Genomic DNA, 13,773 nt, shown 5'->3' with positions numbered 1-13,773 from the left:
TGTAAGAAGGGGAGGGTTAGGATTCTCTACAGCACAGTCTGAAGGGGAAAAATATACGTTCTCCCTTCTAAATAAGAGGCCATGTTAACGCTGTAGCCTACACAACTGGAGCATGTGTTGATATGAAATGAGAAAAAGAGGTTAGAATACAGCCCGCGCCCAGGAATGAGTAAACGTAAGGGTAAACATTACATACTATTACATATTAATACTAATATTTATAATCTAATTTGTGCCCAGTCCCTTTTAAAATACTCAGAAGGTGCTCTTTACTTACATTTTTATGGAATATTTGTTTCTGTTTCCCTTCAAACCTCCAGTTCTTTGCAGTTTAAAAAATCATAAATCACTGTGCAAAACATGGCACACGCTATAGTGTGCAGTCTGGCTGTACAAAGCATTCTGCGGTAGGACTGCGAGAATATTTTGCAGGTGGAGATGCAGTAGAAGCAGCTGGATCTCGCAGACCTCCGCCTCCACTGTCAAGCAATGATTAAACACAAAGGTAGGACGGAGAGAGAGGGACAGAAGAGCGAACAAACAAACAAGAACACAGAGAGCAGGATGAGTGTGTGAGGAAGGAGCTGAATCACATCACTCACTCCATCTGACCAAAAAATAAAACAGACCAGAGAGGTACAACTGACCTCACAGTCTTGTGTAGACTGGACCTATATTTGTAGTCGGCGCGCGCGCACGAGTCCGTCTGAACTTGCTGAACCCATTTTCTGCGCGCGCTGAAAAATGTGCCAGGCTTGCAGCATCCCGCGGACGTCATGGCAACCTGTGGGGAAGCAGGCGAGCGCGGACTCGTAGTGAATGTGTGCTTGAGCTCGTGCACAGGTGTGCGTGAGCCGTCTGATGTGTTGTTGTAGTCTGTACTAGTAGTCGAGCAGGACGATCAGAGGGGAGAGCGGTGCAGCAGCAGCACCACCACCACCACCAGCAGCGGAGGAGGAGGAGGAGGCAGGGCGGGAGGCTGGTTTAGGATGTTGCGTCTGAGCTGTCGATTAGGCTGATCAGAGCCGGAGCTACGATGCAGTGACAGTCTACGGGAAGACACGCACACACACGCGCGCACGCAGCGAGGGAGAAGAGGGGAGAGCACCACGCGAATGCGCACGGGAAATGATCCGCTCCTAGACTATGGCACCGTCGGGCTCGCGTAGTATCAAGCGGGGCTGTCAGAGAGTTTTGTACTGGATCCCGGTCCTGTTCATCGCTCTGATAGTGGCGTGGTCATACTACGCGTATGTTTTGCAGCTTTGCATAGGTAAGAATGAGCTGTCTCGGTAGTAAGGGGGGCTGATGTGTGTGTGTAAGAGAGAGAGTGTGTGTGAGGAAAGGGGAAATGCCCCTAACTGGTGTGTGTGGATTTTTTGAGATTGGGTGGAAACACATTTCTCTTTCAGCAGTTTGTGAATCAGGCTTGTTATTTATTTATTTATTTATTTAATTAATTTTGGCACTCACAAGAATGTCTTGTTGTTTACGCAATGTGTGTTGGTGTGTGTGTGTGTGTGTGTGTGTGGACAGTCACATGACAACAACACTTCAGCCAGTTGTCAGCATATTGTTGCAGGCAAGTGAGAAATGTGTATTTTCACACTGCAACTGGAGGACTGTGCAGCCTTTTATTATGAAGTATGTAGCACAGGGTGTGAGATTGGGATTGGACCATCTGTCTCAGATTATCTGATTCTAACACCTCTATCAGCACTATCTTAAAGTCTTACTGTAATAGCTTCAGGTTCAGTTTGCAGTAGCTTCATCGTGTGACAAACACTGCCAGCATTATCCCATAGCAATAAAAGTCTCGTATGGCTTTAGTCAGGCATCCTTCCTTCACTTCCCCTCCAGCTGCTGATCATTGGGTGGTGCGGTTACAGACGGCGAGCCTCCTCGGTGAACAGTGAGCACAAAGTTGACCTGGATAGTGAGTAATGGTTTCTAGGATGTCTCAGAGGAGTCTCGGCAGCCTACTCTTGTGCTCCATTTGGCACATTGTCAGACCACAAGGAAAGAAAATCTGCTCTGTCACAAAAAAGGGGAAAAAAAGGAGGGGCGGGGGCACAATAATGGAGAACATCTAATGAGACCAAACAGAAGCAGTTTGATGTTCTGGCCGATTGATCCTTTATCTGATCTTCTCCAAATTTAGACAGACACCAGAGCTTAGAGTGTGCAGGAGTCACAGTGTCATGACACAGCAGCTAGATCCTGTCCCACGATGAACCTCTTCTAGAATTACAGGTCACCACGTGTTTGCCGCCACCCACGAGACTTCTTTCATTACTTCAGGGGAATAGAAAAATAGCCTTTTCTTTATAAAACTGCGCTGTTTTGCTGAACAACGGGGAAACAACAGCGGTGCTCTCGGGTCACATGGGACGGGCTGATGAAAACAGCAGCAGCAGGCCAGGAAAGTGGCCGCTCGGGGCCAGCGTGCTCTCCGCAGCCATACACAGAGTCAGTTGTGTGAAAGCATCATCAGCTGATACAGCTCGCTCATCAGCTCATGTTAATCCCATTGTCTGGCTTACATAATTCACCCCCAAGCAATCTGAGGTTGACCCACTTTCCCGTAAACCCCCCCCACTCACCCACAACATCAGCCTTTGAACAATCGATCGTCTTTTAAAGATTGTTAAAGAAGTGAAGTCAGATGATGTTTAGCTTCTTGTCCATTTTTGGAGACACTTTTTTATCAGGAATGCAAACACGATTAGGGAGCGCTGATCCATGCACATGTCCTTAATCAAACACACACACCGTCAGACTCTGGGGTTTTTATGCTGGCATGGCAACACGCACACAGTTTTTGACTGCGTGCCACGATTCAGCTCCTTGGCTCACCTTTTCTGAGTGTGTGTGTGTGTCTGTGTGTGTGTGCACGCTGCGTTACAGCCTAATTGCCAAAGATAGATGATTCCGTATGCTTAACTAATCATTGCTTTGAGGTAAATGTAAAAAACACCAACAGGAAATTTCCCAACAGGTCTTAACCTCCGCCTTTTTAATGTTTGAGTCCAGCGCTGAATGTGTGTGTGTGTCCGTGTATGTGTGCAGGTTTTTTTGGGATGCTCATCAAGGTGCTCCTGTCAGCCTCCAGCTTCACCCGGTCCCTTCTGTGGGAATTCACACACTCAGACACAGACACACTCGCTGTGCAGGATGCTCCTCTGTTTTTCACTACCTGTACTCAATGCTCGGCTATGGAGGAACAATGAGTCAAACTGTTAGACAGGGAGCGTGTTGCATATTGATTTTGTGACTGGTGTGGGACCGGACGTTGGGACGGAGGCTCTACAGAGTCAGCGTTCCTCCGTTTTGCTGATTTCAATTCAGGCGCTGACTGATGGCCGAACATATTGACAGTCACAGTGAGAATCACCCCATACGTGGGTCATCCCCAAGTTAAGGAAGAAATGTATATGTGAAAAATCTGTTTCTGGTAGTCTGACTGTGTCTTTTCACTGTTTCCCTTTCCATTCTTCAGAGTCCATTGAAGACACAGGAGAAAAGGGTAAGTGCTTTATAATGGCGTTTATCATCCTGAGCTCCATGAGGCAGCTGTTCTCTGTTAGGTGTTGAGCTGAGTGGCCTTTTAGTCTTTGCAAAGGTAAGCCCTCCAGCTGGAAATGTGCCATTGGGTTTTGTCATTAAACTATATGTTTAAAGGTTTTTATTTAGTGTGCATTTCACAATATGGAGGTAAGTTCAAAGACACCAAATGAAGACAGGAGTGGTTTGTTTTCAGCAGTCTTTTTCAGGAGGGAAGTTGGATGGAGTTAAATATTCAGACTCTCCAGAGGATAAATCCTGATAACTAGTAGCATTTAATGTCACTGACAGGTTAGATGCCACCTATTTTTTTTAAAAAGAAACATGGCTAAATAATGTTAAAATGCATGGAAATATAAATTAATTGCTTTGTCAGAAGACCTATTAAGCTGTTTCGCTATAAACTTCATTGTCATAGTTGGAAAATTCCAGTTACACGAAACTGATCTCAGTTCAGTTCAATTTTGTTTATATTGCGTCTTTGTCTCTTTTCGGCCGCTCCCTTTAGGGGTCTCCATAGCAGATCATCTGACAGATGGTGTGACAGAGGAGGACGTATATTTTTCACATATACGTCCTCCTCTGTCACACCAACCCTCTGCATGTCCTCCTTCTCTACATCCTTCTCTGAGGCCTTCCTGTTTTCCTCCTGCCTGGCAGCTCCCTCTCCTACCTCCTTTTTCCTGCTCTGCACATGTTCAAACCATCTCAGCCTTGCCTCTTTAGCTTAGTCTCCAACCTGAGCTGTTCTTGTCCATTCTGGTCACTCCCAATGAAAACCTTTGCATCCTCAACTCTGACACCTCCAAGTCCGCCTCTTGTCTTATAGTTTATTACAATTTATAACCTCACTACCATCTTGTAAACCCTCCCTTTGTTTCTTGATGCTATCCTTCTGTCACAAACCCCCTGATGCTCATCTCCACCTGCTCCACCCTGCCCACACTCTCTTCTTCACCTCTCTTATGCATTGTCTGTTGCTTTGGATGACGCCAGGCATTTAAGCTCATCCACCTTCACTACCTCCTTGCATCTCCACTGGTATACCTCCCCACACGCACATACATTCTGTCTTGCTTCTACTATAGATTTTCATTCTTCTTCTCTCCAGAGCATACCTCCACCTCCAGACTCTCTTTCACCTGCTTCCTACCAAGTTTCGTGAAATTCAGCTCAGTTGTTTTTGCTGACAAACAGCAATGGCACACTTCCACCCTGGCTCTCGCTTTAGCAGAGGAAATAATCAAAGAGACTCTCTGTAAATGGATTCTGTGCCTGCAATAAATTTTCCATCAGCACACACTTAAAGCATCTTAAAAGTAATTAAGCTGCACACTGAAGCCATGATTGGCTCAATGCTGAGTTTATACAACTTGTTCATTGAACCTGATTTCTCCTTCACTTTGATTTACACCGTCCCAGTGTTTGGCACAACAACAAATAATAATTACTGCAGGCTGATTTTAATACGCTACTGATTTTCCAATGAAAAAGGCGAAACTGAATCACCAACATCGTTCTTGTTCAATGGAGTGTTAGTAAACGGTCAAACGCGCACCGCTGAAAACTGACGATGGTGTTCTTCTTTCTTGTTTTTGCTTGCAGTCGTATACTTGCTGGTGTACCATGTCGTTTTCATCATGTTTGTGTGGGCATACTGGCAAACCATCTTCACCAAGCCCATGAACCCCCTGAAGGAGGTGAGTGTGTCCGACCGTGACGCAGCGTGCAAGTCGCAGCGTGAAGGGACGCTGTAGGTTAGAGCTTCCCCGTGTGATTGAATGCTGCATTTAGACTAATAATACTTTCCAGTGGAAGTGCCTGGATCTGCACTCTTAATGGCTCTGATCCTGGCCACAGCACTTAAGCCCCGCGGGGTGAACGCAGGCATACATCTTAAGAGAAAAGCCACCGTTGCAATTTCCACAGAGGCGAACCGCAGACACGTAGGCAGCAATCATTGGAATAAAAGTCCAGTCTCACATGTGCTGTGCTGTTTGTTATGGTTATTTGTTTCCAGTGTTCGGTTATAAATTGCTGTGGCAATTGCTGTGCGGTGGCTGTGAGGGCTGGAGAAAGCCCCTCCCCCCCAAAAAACCCCCCAAAAGAAAACCCAGAAACAAATGGAAGAAACTGCCTTGCTAAGTTGGGTTTCACAGTAGTAGAAATTCCCGCATTACTGATTCTCACACAGCATGGGGCTTGTCTGGCAGAATAATTCAATCGGTTTTAACAGATGCAAAGAGCTGGTGAACAGCAGTGATGGGAGATTGGTCTGCTGATAAATCACAGGTGTTGTTTGCCTTTCCCTCCGTGCTCTGCCCTCCATAGTTTCACCTGTCCCACTCTGACAAGGAGCTGCTGGAGCGTGAAGATCGGGGAGAGTCTCAGCAGGAAATCCTGAGGAGGATAGCCAAGGATCTGCCCATCTACACCCGCACCAACTCCGGAGGTACAGTAACGACACGCGGTGCCGCTGATGCAGAACAGCTGGAACAGTCTAGACTGACGCGCAGCTCTCAGAGCTCATTTCAGCGCCTGTCACCTTGTTAGTCTGTGGTCAGGAGTTAGGAGAGACTGCTGCTACTGCTGCTACTGCTGCTGACGGCTGTGTGATTGAATTGGCTGTGTCTCCTCAGCAATCCGTTTCTGTGACCGCTGCCAGCTGCTGAAGCCTGATCGATGTCACCATTGTTCAGTCTGTGATAAGTACGGCTCCTCGCTCACGCACCTTTAGAGAACAGGCCGCACTATTCGCCGCACGCAGGTGCACAGAGAGTTACTCACAGTTTCACTGACGTCTCACCCTGCTGTGTTACAGATGCATCCTGAAGATGGATCACCACTGCCCCTGGTATGGAGTGACTGTCTTTTATTTAACACACAGTATTGGATTATTGACACTGCATTAGTGCACCGCTGTACTCACGTGCACTTATGCTCTTTAGCAATATAAATTCCCTTTCAGTAAAGCCCCACAGCATTTGAGTTTCACTGCAATCCATCATACTGAAATTGCACCACATTGCCAGAGCATTCAAGAAAACTAGCAAACAGGCCTCGTTTAGACCACACAGCCCAGCCCACTCTGTCCTAAAAGGAAATCAAATCATAAGAAGCATAAAAGCTAGTAATACTTAACAGTTTCATAATGGAAGTGTTGCATATCAGGCTAGTGGAAAAAAATATAGACAAATTTTTTGGTGGAATTTTCATTTCTGCTTCCAATAATTTCATCATCACCTCTCAGCAAATTTCGATTCAGTGTTCCAGCTTTCATTTTTATCTAAGTCAGTAAAGCCTTCTGGAAAAACAGAAAAAGTTTCCCACCCCTGACGTAGATGCACAAACAGCTTGATTTGATACTCTAAGCCACCAGCTGGTTCTGGCAGCAGAGGGAGACAAAACAAATCCGATCCTAGTGTGTCTAATTTTTGGTAAACACGATCAGCTTGTCGGCTCTCTTGTGAATAATGCACCATATCTGGTGTTCAGGGGAAAAACAGGAGAATCAGTAGGAATTGTGTATATAGTTTATACTGGGACACGAAGCAATAAAATCTGAGATTTTTAGTTATTTATTTAATTAGTTGGTTTTATTTGGGAGTGAAACCACACACACCTGTGCTGGCCTCTGATTGGTTAAAAGGACTAATTGCTGGTTGATAATTTTTCCAGCTAAAAAACCCAAACAAATTCACAAACAGCAGATAGAAACACTACATTTCTGTCACTTTGCTGCCTGGCAGACTGTATCTTCCCCTTTTGTTGACTGAGCTATGCGTTTTTATTATAAAAACCCCTTAAAAAAAAGCTGAAATAATAGACACAAATGTAACAGCTGCTTTCTGTCTGCTTAGTTTCATTAGCTAACATTAAAAAAGGTCCCTCCCCCCAGCCCATCTCTGCTGCTCTGCACAGCGATGTAAAGGATGTCCGAATAGTCTGAGGAATATTGAAGTGTGCAATTATGCAATCGTTTCCATCAGCAGCCTGCGTCCTTTCATCCGTTCGTTATTTTGCAGGGTGAACAACTGTGTGGGATTCGCCAACTACAAGTTTTTCATGCTGTTTTTGTTGTACTCGCTACTCTACTGCCTTTTTATAACTGCTACGGATCTTCAGTACTTCATCAAGTTTTGGACTGTAAGTACAAAGCGATCATGGTGTAATATGTCCGTGCGTGAATGTGTTGTTGTTGTTGTTTTTAATGAAAACTTGTTTAATCACAGATGAATATTTATGTTTTACCCTTTTTCACAAGGCTGGAGGTAGAGCACATTTCCGCCTAAAAGAATACCTGGTATGAACCAACCAGCTACTAAATTAGAGACTGCTTCCCTTAAAACAGCTAGTTGAAGTCTCTCCAGTTAGAGAACACCCGCTGATGAGATTTAGTTTATTCTTGTGTCAGCTTTGTGCCGGTGTAGCTCTGTTAAAGTGTGTGTGTGTGTGTTTTTCCCTTCTCAGAACGGCCTCCCAGACACTCAGGCAAAGTTCCACATCCTCTTCCTCTTCTTCTCGGCCTCCATGTTTTCCGTGAGCCTGGCTTCGCTTTTCATCTATCACTGCTGGCTCGTCTGCAAGAACAGATCCACTCTCGGTAGGTGGCGTCCTCCGTGCCCGCACGCGTGCGTCTGTGTGTTTTGAGTTTTGACGCAGTGTTTGCAAAGCCTCAGCTGGACACCAGCGCTCTGTTTTCTAGGAATCTGCCTCCTCTGTTTGCACAGCGTCGTCTTTGCACTAATGATGAGGGATGCTGTATGGCTTTTTTTCCCCCTTCTCCGTCTGTCACCATTCTCATCAGCGCACTGGCTTGATGAGCCTCTTTGGGCTGCTATCAGACAGAGGAGTTTCCCATTATGTGTGCACAGTGGCACACTTTGTCCCTGTGCGTGGAGGAGAGTGGATTATCCAGAGGAGTATGTTACAGTGTAATGCAAAGACACAAGGCTGGGAGCAGTAAGCAGCTTAGTAAGAGACACTGATACGGTGTTCAGAGGGAGAAGTCACACCTGGCGAAACAGCCTGAGATCTAGTTTTTCCTGCACAACAAAGACACTTTGATTCCGAGTTGTTTCCTTGATGCCACAGTTCAGCCTGAGCGGCTCCCGCGATGATCCGCTGTTTGATCGAGCTCCAGTTTAAAATTAGCAGATTGTGCAGAGGCTGAGGAGGGAGTGCTGTGTTTCTTCTTCTTCTTCTTCTTCTTCTTCTCCTCATCTGCTGTTTCAGAGGCGGTGCGTTCTCCGGTGTTTCGTCACGGCACGGATAAGAACGGCTTCAGTCTGGGCTTCAGCAAGAACTTCCGCCAGGTGTTTGGCGATGAAGTCAAATACTGGATAATCCCTGTCTTCTCCAGGTGAGCTCATCGAAAGCAGCTTGAAAACCACTTCTCAAATACCAGACAAAGCATTCAAACCAGTCATAAATGATTAACACCAGCCTACAGAGGGTTATTTTACAGTTTATAAACCCCGATGACCTCTAAAATCTCAGTCTAGCCTGAAGAGCAATCAGGTCAGAGACTCGAGGAGCTGCTTCAGGATACAATAATGTGATCAGTAGAATTATAATCATCCCACACCTGCTGAGAGGCTAATATTTGATTGAAAAATGTCCAAGCATAATATCAGAGGCATTCTTTTATGTTTTTTTTCCTGGTATCTCAAGTAAAGTCATACAAACAGCCTCTTCAGAATGTTATATTATTAGATCACAACCAGCTCTGAATAATGCCAGCATAAACATTTACACTTCGGTGAGTCATGTGGGGAATTCACATTTATCTCCTTCATAATCATGTCCTTCAGGCAATGTTGGAAAAAAAAGCAGTTTAGTGAATTATTTTAGCATATTTAAACACAGCGTTGTCAAAGCAGCCGTGAATGAATGAAGTCAGCAGTGAGCTCAGGGATTACTGAGCATCGCCACTTAGTTTGAAACAAAATGGTTCAAAAGAGACAGAAAGTCCCAGAAGAGACAGCAGCAGAGCATTAGATCTCAGGAAACAGCAACATCACCGCTGTGAGTTGATGCTGATGCTCCAGTTTTGCAGCTTAAATATTATTTTGTGACTATACAGCGATTTGGTAGTGACGGCCATATGAACTGCAAAGTAACAAGAATCTGACCTGCGATAAAAATGGAAGACGGACTTCCTGGATGTCATGTTACACGCCAAGCTATGCTGTTATTTAAATGTAAATATCTGATGTTTTAAAAAGAAAAGCTGTAACCGTGCTTATTTGTGCTGTAAAGTTGGATTTTTTTTAACACTGGAGTCGATGGGGTTTGACGGAATGTTGGTGGCGGGCTCAAGTGGCCATTAGAGGAACTGCAGCTTTTAGCATTCCACAGCGGCTTGGTATGAATAGCAGTTTTTGGTGACAAGTGTTACCTAACAACACTGCATTGCATAACTAACTTTGCAGAGTCGTTTTGCTGCCTTGATTGTCCATACATGCTTTAATGTTTAGCTTTTTTTTTTATCCTATAATTTCAAGGGACTCATGTTCAGTAAAAACATACACAGGTTTGCTTTAACAGAATCTGCTTAAACTTAAATATGCATCCATAACATAGAACACTTACAATTTGCAGTAACTGGATCATGACAACTGTGCTTCTTCTTGTCTGGTGGCCTTTCAGTTTAGGCGATGGCTGTTCATTCCCAACCTGCCTGGTGAATCTGGATCCGGAGCAGCCCTCCTCACCAACTGGCTCCAACCCAGCCAACAAGAGGTGAGTAAAAAATAACACCATCCAATTAATATGTGAACTCGAGTACTTTACAGAAACATGAGTCTGCACAGCTGCATATTAGCCTATAGGGGTTTTATCAATTGTGCAGATTTAATTATGCAGGAAAACAGATCACCTGTTAGCAGCTCCATTATCAGTGATGGGTCTCCAGGTTTAGATTACAGGAACATTTTGCATTGATTTTCACCCCCGGATCTGTTTGTGTATTCTTAGTGCAGCAGAGGGCCGTCAGTTCCCCTCCAAACCACTCAGAGAAAGCCAGAGTCGTCTGCTCACCAGCACCCCCTCCTGGTCAGAGAATGAAACTGCAACGGACAAGGACAGGAAGGGTAAGATGATGCTCCTTCTGTAGGGTTCTCCACAGCTGCTTCATGATTAAACAGCAGCACTGTACCAAAGTCTTGAGCCACTCATCTTCAGAGGAATGTTTGTTTTTTAGTAGCCACTGATCAAAGGCTGAGGTATGCCAAATCACACGAACCAGATTGAAAATCAGGCCTCATGGGGTGATGAATGCAAATTTGAAGTTTTTGGCTCAAAACATTGTCAGTATGTGCGAAGGAGGTCAAGAGTACGGTGGTCCTGAGAGGCCAAACGCACTGCAACTTAAGAAAACACCAGCAATAAGAAACACAACGGAAATGGGAAAAACGAAAACAGAAATAGAAAAAATGAAAACGGAAATAGGAAAAAACAGATTTCCAAAAGCACAAGGGAAGTGTTTCTGGGGAGACAATAACCCGACGGACCAGTTGTAGGAACCAAAATATGCTAAGAATTGCGCTGGGAGACACTTAAAAGAAGTGGAGGATCTATCGGTTTTATGAGGAAAGAAAAGATGAGAGGTAAGTGTGTTAGCCTAACTATTAGCCTAAAAGTCCGTCATCAGTATTATATGAATCATCAGATTAAAACACACCTAGCATATTTTGGTTCCTGCAACTGGTCCGTCGGGTTATTGTCTCCCCAAAAACACTTCCCTTGCTTTTGGAAATCGGTTTTTTTCTATTTCTTTTTTCCTATTTCCGTTGTGTTTTGTGTGCTTTTGCAGCGTTTTTCTTATTGCTGGTGTTTTCTTAAGTTGCAGTCCGTTTGGCCTCTCAGGGCTACCATACAGGAGAGACGTTTGTGTCTACAGCCATCAGTAAAACACGGTGGAGGCTCTGTCATGGTTTGGGCTGCATTCCTCTCGGTCGTGTTTGGGATGTTGTCATAATTGATGGAATTATTATTATTTTTTGCATGGCAATAATCCCACACACGCAGTGCAGTGAAATGTGTGTGTGTGGAGCACCACCAGTCATGGATTGCTGCACCTATTTCCCATTTTCCAGTTAAAATGTTAAAAACTGACTGCGAGCTCAGGAGTGCTGCACAGTACTGCACTCCAAGATGTTGAATAATGTTCCACCTGTGTGTTTGATTCAGGTGCCAGTAACCCAGGGATGACCTTAGAGAACGAGGCATAACCACGTTTGACACTTTGAAACCAGAAATGTATGTTTACGCTCACGCACACATTACCTGCAGAATGAGATTCAGGATTATATTTTTAAAATTCACGTTTCCTTGTTTTGTCTCGCAGGTCTATGCTGCCCCCTCCTCTGTGTCCGTGCCTATCAGAACGTGACGTGGTGGTGACATCATATTTGTCGTTTTCCATTAGTGCACCCTGCTTATGAGAGACTGACTTCGCAAACAAACCGGAGGAAAGCATAATAATCGTCATTTACTTCTTTTATTGTTATTATCTGCTGCTGCCTGAAAGTTGGAACAAGTCGACCGTATTTGAAACTGCATTCCAATTATCCCGTTTTCTTTTTTTCTATATAGACAAGCACAGAGCAGCAACAGAAGAGCGGACTTTTTGCACTTTATGAACTATAAGTGAGTCGTACGTCCCAGTTCAAAAGTCTGCAAGTCTGTTCGTTTTCAGTCGTTCTCACAGCGTAGCGCTCGAGTAGATGCAGTTTGCCAAATGTTTGCACTGAGTATAGATTAGTAGTGATGTTAATGTGCTATATAACTGACATTCCTTCAGACATTTTTCTTTTTCTGTTTCTTTTGTTGTTGTTTGAGGGGCTGGGGGCAGGTTTCTCCACCCGCTGTGTTGAGTATTGTGCAAGTTGATGAAATGATGCATGCTCTCATCTCAGGATGTCAACGCAAACACACCTTGTGAAGTGAACGTGTCCCCCGCCCACCACAGAAAAGAGTAGTTAGTAGTAATTAAATTCCAATAAGGGCTCTGCTAGATCTTTATAGCATATATGAGGATGTTGCCGTCACACCTAAAAGCTGGTGGTGCTCTGTGCGTGTGACAGCGCCCCCCCCCCCCCCCCCCCCCTCCTGCCAAATATGTCCTACAGTCTGACGTCAAACTGCTGGCCAAAAAGCTTCCCGACTGTTCTGTCTATGAAGGGCCCGCCAGCAAAAACAAGCCTCTGTGCGATGCTGCTGCAGATTCTGTTGATTGTTTTAATATCTCACATGTTGTGGATGTACTGCAGAGCAAAAAAAGAAAAAAAAATCTGCTCCGGTCGCTTCGCGTGGTCCACTTTGACCTTCTGAGGCTGGAAACGATTAAAAGCATCACTGAAAATTAAAGAATGTACGCTGTTCTCAAAACAAAAAGCTTCATAGTGACAGTCAATGTTCGATCTCTATTTTTCTATTCTTCTGTGTATGACTTAAAGACTATATGGATGTGAGAGGCAATGTACTGTACAGTTGTGATGCCTTACAAGAATAAAATGAGCTCATCTTCGGTCTCACTCGATTCTTTAATGGAAGAACGCGAAGCCACTGAAAGATACGATGGTAGAAAAATTTCAAGCCTTTATTTACAAAATCATCTAAAAACATTCCTCTTTTTTTATTGCATATTCTTCTTCGACTCGGTTACAGTGAGAGAAAGACGTACTGCAGAAAGAGGGAAGTGCTTCAGCTGTCGAGTTTCTGCCACCGAGGGAGGTTAATAAGCCGTGAGCTTTAACACGCACCTATGCAAGTTCAGGATACTATTCAACAACACAGCGTTTATTCTTCTTATTGTTTTTGTTTCTTTTGTACATGCGGCAGTTTTATGCGGCATGAATGAACTGGAAAAGCAACACGTGAAGGGAACCAAAAAGCACAAAAAGTCTAATTCAAAGGTCAGAACTACAAATGAACTCCCGCTTGTTAAAAAAAGCACCATCACTTCTGACGAGTAAAACTTTCCTCTTCTTTTATTTCAACACTAAAACTATAAAGCAAAACAAAAATTGACTCTGTGGTTACCTCGGCACTTCCTACAGCTTTCATTCTGTTTTTCTTCCCAACACATTTTTGTTGGTCGACCGTGTGGAGAGGTGATGTGTATCCATGATGTTTACACGCACATCAGTGTACATCCATTCTGACCAACTGATAATAAAGAAATGGCATCCACTTGCTTTATGG

At 44.4% G+C, this 13,773-nt stretch overlaps 1 protein-coding gene across 2 annotated transcripts; it reads left to right on the top strand.

Annotated features, from left to right (window-relative positions):
- The first annotated feature begins 962 nt into the window (after nt 1–962).
- Nucleotides 963–13,100, top strand: zdhhc2 (zinc finger DHHC-type palmitoyltransferase 2). 2 transcript variants are annotated; one of them, XM_063499377.1, is made up of 14 exons: nt 966–1,273; nt 3,500–3,526; nt 5,170–5,264; nt 5,896–6,016; nt 6,204–6,273; nt 6,386–6,418; nt 7,590–7,710; nt 7,829–7,867; nt 8,035–8,167; nt 8,800–8,926; nt 10,216–10,308; nt 10,543–10,658; nt 11,758–11,826; nt 11,915–13,100. In XM_063499377.1, the coding sequence occupies exons 1-13, from the start codon at nt 1,147–1,149 to the stop codon at nt 11,796–11,798; spliced, it is 1,143 nt and encodes a 380-aa protein (XP_063355447.1). In that variant the 5' UTR covers nt 966–1,146; the 3' UTR covers nt 11,799–11,826; nt 11,915–13,100. The 2 variants fall into 2 exon arrangements, with proteins under 2 accessions (XP_063355456.1, XP_063355447.1); XM_063499386.1 differs by lacking the exon at nt 7,829–7,867 and having other exon boundaries at nt 963–1,273.
- Nucleotides 13,101–13,773: the final 673 nt, after the last annotated feature.

This window comes from Pelmatolapia mariae, linkage group LG2 (assembly GCF_036321145.2).
Source record: "Pelmatolapia mariae isolate MD_Pm_ZW linkage group LG2, Pm_UMD_F_2, whole genome shotgun sequence".
Lineage (NCBI taxonomy): Eukaryota > Metazoa > Chordata > Actinopteri > Cichliformes > Cichlidae > Pelmatolapia > Pelmatolapia mariae.
Note: the sequence above shows the minus strand (reverse complement) of the source record. Positions and strands in the feature narration are given on the sequence as shown.

What these genes read in the sequence shown, in the direction of transcription:
- zdhhc2 (XM_063499377.1), top strand. Translation starts at nt 1,147, where the DNA reads ATGGCACCGTCGGGCTCGCGTAGTATCAAGCGGGGCTGTCAGAGAGTT. An exon ending in TGTTTTGCAGCTTTGCATAG is followed by an intron (nt 1,274 to 3,499) that starts GTAAGAATGAGC and finishes TCCATTCTTCAG; the next exon opens with AGTCCATTGAAGACACAGGA. An exon ending in CACCCGCACCAACTCCGGAG is followed by an intron (nt 6,017 to 6,203) that starts GTACAGTAACGA and finishes GTGTCTCCTCAG; the next exon opens with CAATCCGTTTCTGTGACCGC.